Raw genomic sequence first — 17,730 nt, 5'->3', positions numbered from 1 at the left:
TTTTTTTTTTTTTTTTTTTTTTTGGGGGGGGGGCATTGTCCAAGGGTTTAGAACTGAATAGTAATGTCTATAAATGGATCTGATGGAGGCTGGAATGTGTATCAGCTTTTCATCATCACTGTAACAAATCACTAAAACATTCTCTTATTATCTCTCACTTTAGAAGTGTGGGAGGGCTGGACTGATGACTCTGCTTATAGTCTTACAAGGACAAAATCAAGGTGCTCTTGGGCTCCTTATGAAGGATCTAGGGGAGAATGTGTGTCCAAGCCCATACAGGTTAGAGCAGAATTCAACTTCTTGTAGTTGTAGGAGTGAGGTCCCAATTCATCACTGGCTGTCAGCTGGGGCCTCTCAGCAACATCAGGCTGCCTGCATTGCTCTTCATAATGCCCAGTTCATTTTCTAAACCAGCAATGGTGCAGAGAGACATTCTCCTGCTTCTAGTTTCTCTGGCTTCCCCTCACCCACACCTCTCTTCTGTGTCTCTTCTGCCTCCAACCAGAGTTAAATCTCTTAGGTGCTCATGTGATTACATTGAGCCCACTGCATGAATCACGATCATTTCCTGAGGTCTGCAACCTTAATTACATCTGCAAAATCCCTTATGTAATTTAACATATTCACAGTTTCCAGGGATTAGGGCATCTTGAAGAGTCATTCTCATTCTTGCTGCCACAAAATATTCCTCATTCCTTCATGAAATGTTGTTTGCTTTCATATATTTGTCTCTAGAGAAGCATCAGGTATTTTCTCAACATCCCTTCATGTTAAAAACCCTCAACAAATGAGGCATTGGAGGAACATACTTTAACATAGTAAGAACCACCTATGGCAAACCCACAGCCAGCGTCATACTGAATGGGCAAAAGATGTGAAGCATTCCCCTTGAAAACTGGGACAAGACAGGGATACCCTCTCTCATTATTCCTACCCAACATAGTACTGGATGTCCTCGCCAGAGCAATCAGGCAAGAGAGAGAAATAAAAGGCATCAAAATAGGAGGAGAGGAGGTCAAACTGTCTCTGTTTGCAGATGATATGATTCTATACCTACAAAACCCCATCGTCTCTGCCCAAAAGCTTCTTGATCTGATAATCTCAGCAAAGTTTCAGGATACAAAATTAATGTACAAAAATTAGTAGCATTCCTATATACCAACAACATGCAAGCTGAAAGCCAAATCAAGACTGCAAGCCTATTTGCAATTTCCACAAAAAGAATAAAATACCTAGGAATACAGCTAACCAGGGAGGTGAATGATCTCTACAACAAGAATTACAAAACACTGCTCAAAGAAATCATAGATGACATACAAATGGAAAAACATTCCATGGATAGGAATAATAAATATGGTTTTTAACCATATTGGGCCATACTGCCCAAAGCAATTTATAGATTCAATGCTATTCCTATCAAGTGACCAATGGCATTCTTCAAAGGACCAGTAAAAACTATTTTAAAATTAATACAGAACCAAAAAAGAGCCTGAATAGCCAAGGGAATCCAAAGCAAAAAGAACAAATCTGGAGGCATTTCGTTAGCCAACTTCAACCTCTACTACAAGGCTATAGTAACCAAAATAGCATAGTACTGCTACAAAAACAGACACACGGACCAATGAAACAGAATAGAGAATGCAGAAATAATGCCACACACTTAAAACCATTTGATCTTCAACAAAGTCGACAAAAACATGCAGTAGGGAAAGGACTCCCTATTCAATAAATGGTGCTGGAATAACTGGCTAACCATAAGCAGTTCCTAGACCCCTTCCTTACACCATATACAAAAATCAACTCAAGATGCATTAAAGAATAAAATGTAAAACCTGTCCGGTGCAGTGGCTCATCCCTATAATCCCAACACTTTGGGAGGGCGAGGTGGAAGGATAGCTTGAGCCTCAGAGTTTGAGACAAGGCTGGGCAACATAGCGAGACCTTGTCTCTACAAACAACAACAACAACAACAACAATAATAATAATAATAATAATAAATTAGCTGAATGCGGTGGCACATGCCTGTAGTCCAGGCTAATCAGAAGGCTGAGGCAGGGGAACCTCTTAAGCCTTGGAGGTTGAGGCTGTATTGAGTCATTGCACTCCAGCCTGGGCAACAGGTGACACACTGTCTCAAAAAAAAAAAAAAAAAAAAAAAAAGTAAAGCCTATAACTACAAAAACCCTGGAAGATAACCTAGGAAATATAGGAAATGCCATTTTGGACACAGGACATGGCAAAAATTTCATGACAAAGACACTGAAAGCAATTGCAACAAAAACAAATGTTGACAAATGGGACTTAATTAAACTAAAGGGCTTCTGCACAGCAAAAGAAACTATCAACAGAGTAAACAGACAACCTACTGGAAGAAAATATTCACAAATTATGCATGTGACAAAGGTCTAGTATCTGGAATCTATAAGGAACTTAACAAGCAAGAAAAAAAAGACTACCCCATTAAAAAATGGGCAAAGGACATGAACAGACACTTTTCAAAAGAAGACATACATGTGGCCAACAAGCAAACTCCTCGGCATCACTAGTCATGAGATGAATGCAAATCAAAACCACAATGGGATACCATCTCACACCAGTCAGAATGGCTATTATTTAAAAGGCAAAAAATAACAGGTGCTGGTAAAGCTGTGGAGAAAAGGGAGTGCTTATACGCTGCTGGGGGGATTATACATTAGTTCAGCCATTGCAGCAAGCAGTTTGGTGATTTCTCAAAGAATTTAAAGCAGAGCTGCCACTCGACCCAGCAACCCCATTGAGTACACACCCAAAGGAATAATAATCCTTCTACCATAAAGATACACAGACGTACATGCTCATTCACAATAGCAATGACATAGAATCAACCTAAATACCCATCAACGGTAGCGTAAAGAAAATGTGATATATATATATATATATATATATATATATATATATATACACATACATACCATGGAATACTATGTAGCCATAAAAAAGATGAGATAATGTCCTTTGTAGCAACATGGATGGAGCTGGAGGCCATTATCCAAAGTGAACTAACACAAGAACAGAAAACCAAATACCATGTATTGACTTATGAGTGGGAGCTTAATATTGAGTACACATGGACACAAATAAGGGAATAATAGACACCACAGCCTACTTGAGGGTGGAGGGTGGGAGGAGGGTGAAGATGGAAAAACTACCTACTGGGTACTATGCTCATTACCTGGGTGATGGAATTATCTGTACACCAAGCCCCCATTACATGCAATTTACCTATGTAACAAACCTCCACATGTATACCTCTGAACCTAAAATAAGTTTTTAAAAAAAGAGAAGCATCACGTATTTTCTGAAGGAAATGGGAATTATATATGAATATACATTTTCAAAGACTATAATGTTTGAGATTTTCTATTGCTTATCTCAGTAGTTTCTTTCTGGACCTATTCCATCTGGGCTAGCAGTTATGAAAACAAAGTAGTGTGGATCAAACTCTGTCATCTGTTTCTGTCATACAGATTACAGCCCTCATCCTAATGAAGGGACAGATTTCAGTCCCATCCTCATAAAAAAAAAAAAAAAAAATCTCTGTTCCGTTTACTGTTTTTTTTCTACTTGGTTTGGAAAAGTTTTGTTAGAGACAATTGTCGATACCACATATGTCTGAGAGCAGGTATAGGAGGTATCTTGGTACTCATACTTGGAAACCCTTAGTTTGGCATTATCCTCAGCACATGAAATTTCTCAGATCACTAACAACCTTGGACCAATGATTATTTCATTAAGCCAACTTCGCTCTTCTGAAAAGGTTGGTGGGCATGGCTGCATTTTTCTGAGGACTCCTTATGTTATCATCCACTCAAGATACATCAAGGCATCAACTAATTTTAAAAATTTTGGCCCAGTGTAGTGGCTCACGCCTGTAATCCCAGAACTCTAGGAGGCCGAGGAGGGCGGATCACAAGGTCAGGAGATTGAGACCATCCTGGCTAACATGGTGAAAACCCCATCCCTACTAAAAATACAAAAAGTTAGCCAGATGTGATGGTGGGTGACTGTAGTCCCAGCTACTCGGGAGGCTGAGGCAGGAGAATGGCGTGAACCTCGGGGGCAGAGCTTGCAGTGAGCCGAGATTGCACCACTGCACTCTAGCCTGGGGGACACAGCAAGACTCCGCCTCAAAAAATAAAAATAAATAAATAAATCTTAAGCTCTTCAGGTTTACTTTGTGTCTGCTTAGAGGAAAAAAGCATCCAACTACAGATATAAATGTATCCATTAATAAAAGGTAAATGGAGGCACAAAAGTTTATTGAGCTAACAGTGATTCATGAATCACTGCTGAAGCAGCTTCAAATGGGAACTGGTTCAGGGACCCTTTCAAGGGAACAAAAAGGGACAGCTTCTGTAAGGTAAATATAGTAGCAAATTTTTCACTGGTTGTAGTTATACAATTGCCTTATTTGGTTGATCCTGCTGGAAAGTCTCTAGTTATATAAGTTAATTGGCTTCTGATTGGTTAGCCTTAAGTTTGACTTTTTTTATTTTTAAAGCCATTTACAAGAAATAGCTCAAGTTAAGTTTTGCTTATATTGGTAAATCAAGCAAAATTAAGGCCACTTACAAGGCTTTGTCTGGTCAGAGATTCCTCAGGCCATTTTAATTTTCTTTAACAATTTAAACACATACTGTGCCAGAGGACAGCTCAGTGAAGTCTCTGAATGTCTGTGGCTGTATATTTGGAAAAGTACATATTCTTTGTGAAACACCACAAATACTGATGAGGTAAACTGCAATGTATAGGACTGCATGTATATAACAAGTCTTCTATTACTAGATCTGTATTTCTGTTTACATACAATTTTTATTACTAAGAAAGTTTGAATATATTTACCTTTCCAGTAAGAATTACAAGCAATTAAATTACCTCGGTAACACCTCAGTGTTTAGGTAGAGTGAAAAGTGGCTCTCTGTATCTGTGTCCAGCATGGAATTTTGTACCTAGTTGAAAATTTTCTTACTTGATAATGAGTTTTCTTATCATATATGTGGTGATATGGGATAATAACAGAATGCTGTAATTTACAGGCATCCATGCCCCCATGTGACAAGTTTTCTCACAGGATTGTTTCTCTTCACTGTGGTTTCCAGATATAAAAGCTTAATCTTTGGACTCACAGGAGCATTCTTGAATACATAGCAGGGTTTTGCTGTTATTCCTAGTGGTTCTTTTAATTAAAAAAATCCAAACCTCCTTTATAATCAAAAGATCCACTTGTTTCCATTTCTTTATGTATGAGTTCTCATAGTCAGTTTGGGCTGCTATTAACAGAATCCCATGAACAGAGTGGCTTACACAACAAACAGAAAAGTTATTTCTGTCAGTTCTGGATGCTGGAAAGTCTAAGTGTGAGGCAAAGCAGATGCAGTGTCTGCTTCATAGACTACAGTCTTCTCCTTATAACTTCACATGGCAGGAAAGGCAAGGGAGTTCTCTTGGGCCTCTTTTATAAGGGCACTAATTCCATTCATGAGGGCTCCACCCTCCTGACTTAATTACCCTCCAAAGCCTCCTGACACCATGACTTTGGGGGTCAGGATTTCAACATATGAATCTGGGGGGTAAGCAAACATTCAGTACTTTGCACCAGTGTAACACCAATTATAATAGATTCATTTAATATGCTTGTCTCCTATTAATTAATATTTATTATTGTCAATGTTTTGAAAGTACTTAATAATCAGTATATTTCCTATTACTCCTTCTCTAGGTAAAAAATATTTATCCACCTATCTATCTATAAACTGAGCTGTGTACTAATAATGATACAACAGTATAGATTTAGATGTAGACTTAAATATATCAGGAATATTTCATGTAAGCCAATGACTTCAGACAGTATGATTTGTTTTCTTTTTACAAGCTAACTATTAGAAGTATAAATGGATTTATCTGTTGTAGAGATGTGATTATGATATTGATGTTTGAAAGTTTCCACTTATTTGCTACATGTAGCTCAAATATATTTTTCTTTTAATGTTAAATGAAAATATGAAGTTATTTAAACAGCAAGTAAACTTTCTGCAGATACTTATTTTTGTGTTGGGAAGAAAAATTGATTAAATGTTTCATGTTTTTTTACAAACTCAAAAGGTATTAATTTCATGGCTAGAGATAAATTATTTCTTAGTATCAACTTGGTTTAAATTTGACTAGAGACTCAAAATGCAAAGCAATAAAGATAAAAAGTGGTTCCACTGCCAATGTCATTCAGTTGCCTTCTCTTACCTCCAAAATAATAGGTGTCACCTGAATCAATGAGCACAGCCACCAGGGGCTGAACAGCTGTGTCATCATCCACCACCACATTCATATGGTTCCACTTAGCAGATAAGGACACAGAGTGCCACTGCCCATCGTTTAATCCAGCACCTGGAGGAAATACAATCAGTCAGAGACAACTCTAAATCATGAGCTCTGTAAACACTTGAAAACAATTTGATTCAGATCACTGAATAAGTCAGAGAAGAGTGGTGTTTACATGTTCATGTATCACCGAAAAAAAAATTAACCACCTATCTTTAATTTAAAAATTTCACTTATTACGAAAATAAAACATGAATAAAAATATTACTCTTTCTGAAGAATCACTATAACAAATTCTCATAATTTGCTTAAAGTAACTAGAATTTAATTATTAAGTATATACATTAGGAGCCTTTACAATGGGATAAAAACAACACAGTTTGGTTCAATCTTCAAATGCAAAACTTACTTGCTTCACTGAATCTAACAAAAACATTTTGCAAGAATCAAGAAAGTGAGTTGATAAAAAATGTCAAGAATGATTGTGAAAAGTTTTTTTTAGAAAAAGTTGACACATAATAATTGCACATACTTATGGGGTGCAACAGGATTTGAAATGGGGGGAAGATCACTGGATGTCTGTCTTACTGCACCCATTAACTAAGGTAAACCCTGCTTTCACTGTCTGAGCTATTTTACAGCCCTGTAAATTGTAGAAAACTGATAGTAATGCAAAATGACTTGTACTCATAGAAATACAAATGACTTGTGCCTGGCGAGGTGCAGTTGGTTACTGAACCATTTCATATCTGTCTGTAATTCATTTTGGCATTTCTTATCTGCCTGTATTTGTAGTACTTTGAATTATCCTCCAAACTGATTGTAACATCTTACTTGTTTCTTCACTGACTAGTTAAAATCTTTAACATATATTCGTGTGTTTCTGAATTAACACATTATAGATATAATTATACTGTCTTTTAAAAGTTATTATTCGCTGGGCATGGTGGCTCGTGCCTGTAATCCCAGCAGTTTGGGAGGCTGAGGCGGGCAGATCATCTGAGGTGGGGAGTTCGAGACCAGCCTGGCTAACATGGTGAAACCCCATTTCTACTAAAAAACAAAAAATTAACTGGGCATGGTGGCACTAGCCTATAGTCCCAGTCACTTCAGAGGCTGAGGCACAAGAATCACTTGAACCTGGGAGGTGGAGGTTGCAGTGTGCTGAGATCACACCACTGTACTCCAGCCTGGGTGACAGAGTGAGATGCTGTCTCAAAAAGATAAAATAAAATAAAAGCTATTATTTAATATTTGATAAAAAATGTTTAGGAAAGAACTGGAGTTGTACTTTATATACGTACAATATTTTTATATATTTACACTCACATCCACATTATTTTATGATTCTTAGTAGTAATTATGAAACTAATCTTGTCAAATAATTTGGTAATATAATGAATTGTCTTTGATGGTAAATTTAAACGTTAAGGTATTTAAAATCACTAGAGGTATTCTGTGTTTTCTTTTACCTGGTAATATGTCAAAGATACATGCCAATAAATGGGCTAAAAATAAGATTAGCTTCATGAGGCCTATTAAATTAACATTGCACTGAAGTTTAAAATTAGGCCAAGATCGAAACTATTTCAGAAGTTACATATATCATAATAAACTTTAGACTAATAGAAATTTTCCTATAAAGTTAACATTTTACTTGATAGTCTTAGGAAACCTGTAAATTATTAACATGACTCTATGCTTGATTTATTTTTCTTCCTAACATGCATTTATGTGAAGTTAGTATATTATTAGCATTTCAAATGTAGTACTTCTTAAAAATTAAACATTAACATTAATATTTTAGCTTTCCCTTTTAACCTTCAGTGATGTATGAAATAGAAACTGAAGTAATAATAAAGTGTAAGGAAATAAATTATTCTTTAAAATCAACCAAGATTCTGGATGTCTTCAATGGAAAACTAGGCATTGTCTAAACACAATCTCGAGGATTATATGATTCTGCATGTCTCTGTGCCTTTTACCTTTTTTGAATTTTTTTTTTTTTTTTTTTTTTTTTTTTTGAGATGGAGTCTCGCTCTGTCACCAGGCTGGAGTGCAGTGGCACCATCTCGGTTCACTGCAAGCTCCGCCTCCTGGGTTCAAGCCATTCTCCTGCCTCAGCCTCCTGAGTAGCTGGGACTACAGGCACCCGCCACCACACCTGGCTAATTTTTTGTATTTTTAGTAGAGATGGGGTTTCACCGTGTTAGCCAGGATGGTCTCAATCTCCTGACCTTGTGATCTGCATGCCTTGGCCTCCCAAACTGCTGGGATTACAGGCATGAGCCACCACACCTGGCCCCTTCTTTGAATTCTTTTACCACTCTGTGAATTGTAGAAAATTGAAAGCAGGCAAATGATTATTGTCCATAGACATGCAAATAAATTTTGTCTGGTAGAAATACAATTGAACTTCTTCCTGGTTCCTCTACCCCATCCCATGGAATAAGCCAGTTTTACATTATACACAAAATCATTGCAGCTGTAACATCTTACTGATTCCCTCATAAACTAATGAGTTAAACAAAATCTTTGACATGTTCTTTTTATAACTGCCAAAAGTGCCCTCTTTAAGAATATCTTTTGACAAATAAAAGCAGATCTTTGTATAATTGTTTTCATGTCTATCATCCACATTTGTTTTCTTTTTGTTTTCTATTAGGTTATATTTGGCCTTTGGCCATAGTTTATGCACAAGAAAATCAGATAGAGTAGAATCTATAAATATTTCAATGAGAAGTTATTAAATTAATTGCCCACAACATAGATGTTATTTTAAACACATTTGAGTATGAAGATGATCTCTTAACAACTACAACATTTTAACTGCAGAGGCAAAATATCACACTCACAAAGCCATGAGCTAAAGCAAAATCCTGATGAGATTTAAGAACTTTAATTATATTTAATTCTAGTTATTGTGCAACCCAGAACTGGACGAAGTGCTTGTTCAGCACTTCATTGAATCCAGAATATATGCAACTCATCAGCAGTAAAACTGAACCAACTAATGCAGGAAAAAAATTGAGGGCAGTCTTTGAAATGGGCAAAGGAGATTACTGGATATCTTTTCAATGGAAAGATTAGCTGATATTACAGGATTGTAAACCATCATCTTGGACTAGGTTACTTTACAGCTGTGTAGTGACAGAAGTTAACTGGCAGAACATTGATAATAATGCAAATAATGCTTGTCCATAGAGATGCAAAGTGTGTACAGGGAAGGGATTTGCCTTTCCCTTTGGATATTGACAAGTTTAGCTAGTCGGCATCTCTTTTCTGTCTATAAATGTGTGGTACTTCTTTAAACAGGCCTTACTGGTGTAAGGGTAAACACAAACCAAAACAACAAAAGCTTTCTTAGTGCTAAAAGGGATACACATTTTCATTCACTTTTTTTCCTTAGAGCATTTCTTTCAGAAAACTTATAATTGTACATCTTTAAAATCTTAAAACAAACAAACAAACAAAATCTTATTTAGCCTCTTTCTTGTTTCCAGGAGTGTTTTTCTTGAGGACCTTGGAGACATTTCTTTGAAATGTAAACATCAAGAAAGGTAGCGCTCCTATCTCCTTGTCTCCGTGGGAGTTTAACGTAGGTGACTGGCTCCAAGTTGTAACTACCCACTTGTCAAAGAGACATGAAGGAGTTTAGTTTTCCTTTGCATAAAGGAGTGTGCCTCCCCAATTACCAGGTGAATGTAAGATGGGCTGTGTAGCAAACGGCGCTGTCAAGTCCTCTTACTTGAAGACAAATTGTCCTTTATCTTTAGAACATGTATGTAATGGGTTGTATCTGCCTGGCTATATAAATGGATGAAATTTCTTTATCTTTGCAATCACATTAGCGATTGCCTGAAATGTGCATCACAGTCTGGCTTAATACTTATTCCATAAGACTATTTCATTTCTACCTTGTGAAACTGATTCACTATGTTGGTAGGCAATTTTATCTTTACTTATTTCCCTAACACTGGTTCTCTCATTAATGAGTTAAAGAAAATCTCTGACATATGTTCATTTTGTATCTGTGTGTGGGTCATGATTTTAAACTTTCTTGGAAAAAATCTTATTCGTGAGGAAATGGAAACTAGGTTTGCATTTATAAAAGATAAAAAATATACATCCCCTCTGAGTATGTTTTATCTCTCCTAAAACACCTGTGTGAGGTAGCCACAGATTCTAACACCCAGGACTTGCCTGATTGTTCCAGAAATACTGAGATAAGGCCCCGCCCTCCAAATTTCTTCACAGGTCTTGAAATCGTGCTTTCATACCACAACATTTAATAGCAGTGTAGTCACAGGTGCCTCTTACAGCCAAAAGGAATCTTTTTTGAGTATGATAATCCCCTGGTCTCAAGCGGAAGTCAGCCTCTTCGTCTGTGCCTTTTTCAGATTACACCTTTTTTTTTTTTTTTTTTTTTAAGCCCCCATTTAGTTCTGATGCCTAATGTCGATTTAGGACCCAGTACTCCTCCCATCTGCAAATCCAATCATCAAAATCCAGCAGCTCTGTAGTTAACAAACTTGCCCACATCTGAATGCATGTGAGATTAGTTTCCACCTATTGTAACTCAGTCTGGCTTCATGGGATTTGAGCCCCTAACCTAGCAGGGATGTCAAAGCATTTGCCTAACAAAAACAGGCCCTGATGGGGAGTGGGGATGAGAGGGCCTGTGTGTGGGGTGGGCATTGTGCTAATAAAATCAGACTTCCTTCCTATTGTTCTTCCTGCAAAGGACATCTGAGGTTTACCATTTCACAAGTGAAAACAGCTGAGGCTTAGGAGTCTTCACGATTTGCATTTCAGAAGGGCAGTAAGTGGAGGAGCTGAGATTCTTCCAGGGTGCCCGGCTATCCCAGAAAATGAATCAGCCATCAACAAAAGAATAAGAACTCTCGGTATTTGCGGGGCATCTTTCCCTGAAAAGTGATAGTTATCAATTGCCTACTGTGTATAGAACATTTGTGCACAGACCCTGAGAGGCGGGGCGGAGAAGGGAAAGGAGGAGGAGGACAGGAGAGGAACATGCCTCTGGGTATTGTCTGTTCCATGAGGTCCTGACCCTAGTTCTTTGGGATGGAGGCTGGTATATGTTTGTCAGGAAATGGAGCTCAAGGGTATTCCTTGTATATGGGAAGGTATGTCTGCAGAAATATGCATTTCATATTTCTCATATATAGTCACTTTGGTCAAAAGAACACTTTAGTGATGGCTGTGTGTGCCACACAGAACAGTCTAAAAGGAAACAGCAATCTGTTCCTCTAGTGGGGGCATGGAGCATCTCACTGCCTCACTCACCCACTAATTACCAAATGATTTCCATGTGGATATGTCAGGTTTATGGGAATACAACTGTTACCTGCTGTGACATTCCTTGGTGACTGTCCCAGCTGGAAGAGACTCAGTTTGAGCTTGCCATCCTTAAGAAAGAGGACGAAACTCCCTGAACCACGTCGAAGTTCACCGAAAAGCAAATGTCCTGCTCTGTTCCACGTTCGAAATTGAAAGGTGACAGACACTTCGTTCTCCCCAGAGTTGCCTGGCAGAGCCAGGTAACTCCTGGAGCTCAGAAAAGTCACAGGGACAGTCTGTGGCTGTGGACATGAGAAGGACACATTTCCCTATAAATAAAACAAAAGAGCACATTGAGCAGCCTTACAGGTGGTGGGTGCTTCTATCTAATTAAAGCCAGATTTTACAAAGACGTACAAGGCTTTTTATCAATCCAGGGTTAGTCTGCCTGGTAAAGCTGAAATCTATGACATTTATCTTCTCTTCCAACCTAAGTATTATTACAATTGGGCAGACGTCCATGTAGCTTTGTGTGTGTGTGTGAGAAATTCTCCACTTCTTTACTTCTCAGCATTGGTAAAAGATCTCAGTATAATTTTAGTTCAACAGGAGTTTAATCTATGCCAGCTATTTTCCAGGCCCTGTGCTAGCCCTGAGGATACGGCAAATAACAGGACATTTTCATACTCAGTCCTTCTGAGCAACATTTGGTCTTCTCTACACAATCCTCAAAATCTCCTTTGAACCGGCTTACTATTTTACTGGTTCCCTCATTAATTAATGAATTGACTAAAATCTTTGACACATGCTTATTTGATATTTGTATGGGTCATATTTTTAGCTTTGAAAAGTTATATCTGACAGCCTTTCGAATGGTTTTCAGATCTAATAGTTATATACAATGTTTGCATGTAGTATTTTTTGCATGAAAACATTGATGTTTTTATATAGTCAATTATGTCTATTTGTATTTTACAGCTTCTGAGTTTCCAATCTTTGTTAAGAAAGTTTCTACTGCCCTAGGTCCTACATAGAATCTCATAGATTTTCTTTAAGATTATTGTTTCTCATCCTCCTTAATTTACATATTCTTTGTGTGTATAAGATAGTGATCATGCTTATTTTCTGCCTTATGGACACTTGTTTGTTCCAGCAGAATTTCAGAAATAATTCATCCCTATTCCACTGAATTGAGCCACATTCCTTGTTACTAACTTTGCACATAACTGGGATCTTTCTGAGATCTTGACTTTGTTGTACTGACTTCTCTGTTCCTATCCACTACCATACTGATTCTAGTATAGAAGCTTTTAGTATGCTTTAATATCTGGTAAGTCAACATCTTACTAGGTTTTTAAATGGTTTTTTTTTGTTTGTTTGTTTTGCTTTGTTTGGCTGGTGAAAGGAATAAGCAATTCTTGGGCATTATTCACACATAGGAATTTCAGTTCCAGAGAAAAACCCCAGATATTCTGATTTTACTTGGAATTTCCATGGATTTATTTCTATTAATATACTATATATGATTTTAGAAAAAGAATGTTACTGGAGCAAGACAGATAATCTAGGACAGTGGCTCTCAAACCTAGCTAACAGCTGAGTCACCAGAAGGGCTCTTAAAATCCAGATGCAGACCAATTAAAATCCCAATCTCTGGAGGTAGATCCAGGTAATGGTATCTTTTGAATCCCCTCTGATGACTCCCAGATAAAGCCAAGTTTAAGAACCACACTGATCCAGTGGTAAAACAACTTTCAAAACTGAATCATATTTTTAAAAAATTCTGTCCCAACATACTTTAGAAATGGATATAATTCAGTTATCATTTTATAATAATCTTTAATACACATTCTAACTATATACATCAATCAGAACGTTTCTTCTTGACTATTTTTGTAATTCTGCTGAATGGGAAATAGTTTTCATTACAAGAAAATATTTGCAGAAGAAAATTTAAAAAAGAAAACATTTGCTATAACGAACTAAATACCAAAAGCTTTCAAGTAATTGGAGCTGATCCATAGTACACATGTAATCCCTGGACTATTACATAATTTTTATCTTTTTATCAGCTGTATATTTCTTGATCTCATCATTTAGATGGTAGCTGCCTGCTGCAACACAGAAGCAGGGCTTCTTGCCACAGAGGAGTGCTTGTTAGTTGACTGAATGCATTCTGGCAACTGATTTTGCCAACAAAATATATTTTTAAATGTTTTCCTTTTATATATTGGAACAGCTACTTTCCTGTTTTTATACAGAACACATAAAATTGTAGTAATTCTCAAAATGGAATTCCCATAATTAACATTATATATCCATATGCACAATTTGGAATGAACTGTCTTTTTGTTTTCTTGTGAAACTTACACATTTTAATAACCTCATTCAATGTAATTAGTAAATAGTTTTCTTGAGGATGATATCCAGAACCCAGAGATACCAGCTTAATTGTGGTTCTCCTTACTGGCTATGCTCAATTAATATTTCCATCAGTGAACCCATCAGTAATTCAGAATAACATGAAATGTGTATGAAAACCTGTGTCTATTGTCCTCAAATAGTCTTGTCTCCTTGTGTCATAAGGCCCAACTCACTCTTACTCACTTTAATGGCAGTATCTTTGGAAATAGCCCCATAGAAGTTAGGGTGAGGAGGAGGGATTCTTCTGATTACCAAAGGCTGGCAGATAAAAGGTAGCTTAATGTTCAGAATTTGTTAGGTTAGGCTTCTTGACACGATGCCCATTGGCCAAACCCATCTTTGTATTTGTATCTGTGTAACGCATCTCCAACAAAGCCAACTTCAATAACCAGGTCTTTTTTCTTTTTCCTGTTGAGCAGTACTTAAATGCCAGTTTCTCCATGGACAGAAACTTTAGGCAGAGGGCTGTTCCATTTATCTCCTTCCTCTTTTCATTTCTTTTTCATCTTGTCAAAGGAAGCTGCGCTCTGTGGAGCCTTGTTATCACTCTTCCCTTTGGTGTTTCCTTTTTCATGTATCTTGATGGTATTTTTCATTTTTATGATCTGAGCAGGGTGCTGTTCATAGTAAAACTTAGACTTCAAACCCATCTTTTTTTTTTTTTTTTTCTCCTTTACCTTCTTGGAAAGTTCATGGGCTTCACAGCTGTTTTCCCCTATTTCTCATGCTAACCTAAGTGATGTATTCATTGTGTGGCCTGGTGACACACAGTCAGAGATGTTTTCAGGTTCTGGTCCTGCAACCCATAAGCCAACTCCTCCAGCACATAACAGGAAAGAAAACATGTTTACAACAATACGAATAAATATTCCCATGATGTGCTGCTGAGATACATGACAACTAAACATGAGCTTTCCCTTTAACCCCAACTTAGATATTTCAAACTTTAAACATTGAAAGAAATTTATTAACTGGTTTGGAAGTATTTCCAGTTGATTAGGGAATAGATCATTAGGGATTGCCATTGCAAAATAATTGGTCACCTGTGGATAACAACACCAAAAACACGAGACATATGAATTCTGATTTCCATATAAAAATAGAAAGTTATTTTATTTCATATAAAAATGAAACAACTATGTCCCATGAGGCATATTTACTTTATAGCCTTTTATGCATAATAAAAATTACTATATTAGGCTGGGTAAGGTGGCTCATGCCTGTAATCCCAGCATTTTGGGAGGCCAAGGCGAGTGTATCGTCTGAGGTCAGGAGTTTGAGACCAGCCTGGCCAATGTGGCAAAACCCTGTCTCTACTAAAAAAAATTAGCCGGGTGTGGTGGCACACACCTGTAGTCCCAGCTACTCAGGAGGCTGAGGCAGGAGAATGGCTTAAACCCGGAGGCAGAGGTTGCAGTGAGCCAAGACTGTAACACTGCACTCCAGCCTAGGCGACAGAGCAAGACTGCATCTCAAAAATAACCTGTGGTCCTACATTTTGGGAGGCCAAGGTGGAGGATCACGAGATTGGGAAAGTACCATCCTAGAAAAAAGGCTCATACCTGTAATCCTGGCACTTTGGGAGGCCGAGGCAGGCAGATCACCTGAGGTCGGGAATTCGAGACTAGCCTGGCCAACATGGCGAAACCCCGTCTCTACTAAAAGTACAAAAATTAGCTGGGCATGGTGGCAGGCGCCTGTAATCCCAGCTACTCAGGAGGCTGAGGCAGGAGAATTGCTTGAACCTGGGAGGCGGAGGCTGCAGTGAGCTGAGATTGTGCCGCTGCACTCCAACCTCGGAGACAAGAGGAAGACTGTCTCAAAAAATAAATAAATAAATAAAACTAAATTACTATATTACATGGGCAGCTGTTAAAGTAAGAGCTGATTCTTAAAATATTATATGAAATGGAGACTTCACATGAATAATTTTTAAATGCAAAAAATAAAATGTCCTTTTTTCTTTCCTTCCCATTAGGCTTCCTTACCATCATGAGGATCTGTGGTTTGTGTTTCTTGGCTGATTCAGTAACATCCACTCCATTATAATAAAGATTTTCTAAACACCCATGAAAGCTTTTATGTGTGAATGCCCGTGCTCTTCCAGGTGTCAGAATTCCCCCAAAGCTGATCTTAGAAAGAAAAATGACATAAATAACATTGTTTAGTGATTTTCTGATTACGTGTTTAAAGCATTTATAATTAATAGGTCTAGTACTAATTGTCGCAAATCCATTCCCATTATCTTATATTTGCATGCTTGCTTATTCCAAATGAAGTGTTCTATCATAATGGCAGCTGTTAATACCTTTATTTCTGGCACCAGACAGTTTTGAACAAACTTAAAAGAAAGAAGTCAACACACATTTTCTACCATGTTGAAAATTTTTCAGCCATGTAGTAAATTTTAGCTTTGTGGGTCATATGATCTCTTTTGCAACACTCCACTCTGACACGAAGTACCAATGTGGCCACAGATAATACATAAAGAAAGAGAATATGTTCCAATAAAACCTTCTCTTTTCAACAAAATCAGGCTTTTTATTTTTTAATTAAAAAATGTCCAAACTTGGCCTGATACCCATAGTTTGCCAACCTCTGCATTAGATATTATCTTTTGCTATTACATGGTTAAATTAAAGTAATAAACCTGAATAATCTGGTATAGGACTAGGATCTTCAGTTTAATATTATATGCCAAAGCCACTTATGCCAGTAAATATCAGTTTTTCTGGTTTATTCTGATCCTTCATACACTTTAAGGTGTCCTGTGAAGGACTGGAAGAATAGATGCTATTTAACAGTGTAGCTTAGATACATATGGGCAATGGGTTGCAAAAAGCATTAATGACTTAAAAAATATCAGGAAATTATTTATATGTGAGCATCTGACTTTCTTGTTATTTAATAAATCTATTGGTGTATATCTTGTTAACTTTTCAAAGTGATCCTAAATAATGCTATGTTGGTTAGGATTGCACCAAGACAAGAAAAAAAATCCCCCAGGAATCTGCATAGTCAAACAACAAGTGTAATATACCAGATGAAATTTCAGATGAAATATGTTCAAATGAGTACATTTAATAACAATGCTTGCTACCTTGATATTTCTGCATTTGTGGATTTCCTAAACCTAACACTGACTGTTTACTTCTTTTCAAGGTGGAAAAGATGATCTATTATAATAAACTGACCTATTAGAAGGCATAAACAGTTTCACAGTACCAGGACAGACATACCTATTACTATTAGTCAACTTAGTTATGAATTACTATAAAATGGCATTTCTCTATGCAGTCAGCTTATTTTTCAGGTTATATTTAATTTAAACTATATATCTATAATAACCTCAAAATTAAGATCCAAGTAACTGGATTCTCCCTTTGCTTGGAAATGATGAGTGTGTTTGTCGACGGTGAAGTTGAACTGCGTGTCGAGGAGCTCGATGAGGACTGAATGCCAGTGCTGGTCGTCCAGCAGGCTGCCCAGGGTGAGGGTCACAGGAGCAACAGTGGTAGGCAGCTTAGCATTGTCTTAAAGGAGAAGGAAAAAAAACAGTTATTTCTGTTCAAAATCATGACTTCCCTTTTTTAGTTGAGCATCACAGTTTGCATCCAACTTTCCATCTTAGAGTTGTTTTCTCACTTTCTC

General features: G+C 37.3%; 1 protein-coding gene across 1 annotated transcript in view; it reads right to left on the bottom strand.

Annotated features, from left to right (window-relative positions):
• Positions 1 to 17,730, bottom strand: part of LOC116475130 (contactin-associated protein-like 3) — a 261,759-nt gene that overhangs the window by 86,040 nt on the left and 157,989 nt on the right. Inside the window, exons 6-9 of the mRNA XM_058445223.1 lie at positions 17,428 to 17,612; positions 16,068 to 16,211; positions 11,723 to 11,984; positions 6,277 to 6,420 (exon numbers count right to left, since the gene is read on the bottom strand). Coding sequence (XP_058301206.1) covers positions 6,277 to 6,420; positions 11,723 to 11,984; positions 16,068 to 16,211; positions 17,428 to 17,612 — 735 coding nt within the window. The remainder of the gene's footprint in view (positions 1 to 6,276; positions 6,421 to 11,722; positions 11,985 to 16,067; positions 16,212 to 17,427; positions 17,613 to 17,730) is intronic.

The sequence above is a fragment of the Hylobates moloch genome, unplaced genomic scaffold, assembly GCF_009828535.3.
Source record: "Hylobates moloch isolate HMO894 unplaced genomic scaffold, HMol_V3 SCAFFOLD_10, whole genome shotgun sequence".
NCBI classification, from domain to species: Eukaryota; Metazoa; Chordata; class Mammalia; order Primates; family Hylobatidae; genus Hylobates; species Hylobates moloch.
The sequence above is the reverse complement of the archived record's forward strand: the minus strand, read 5'-3'. Positions and strand labels throughout refer to the sequence as shown.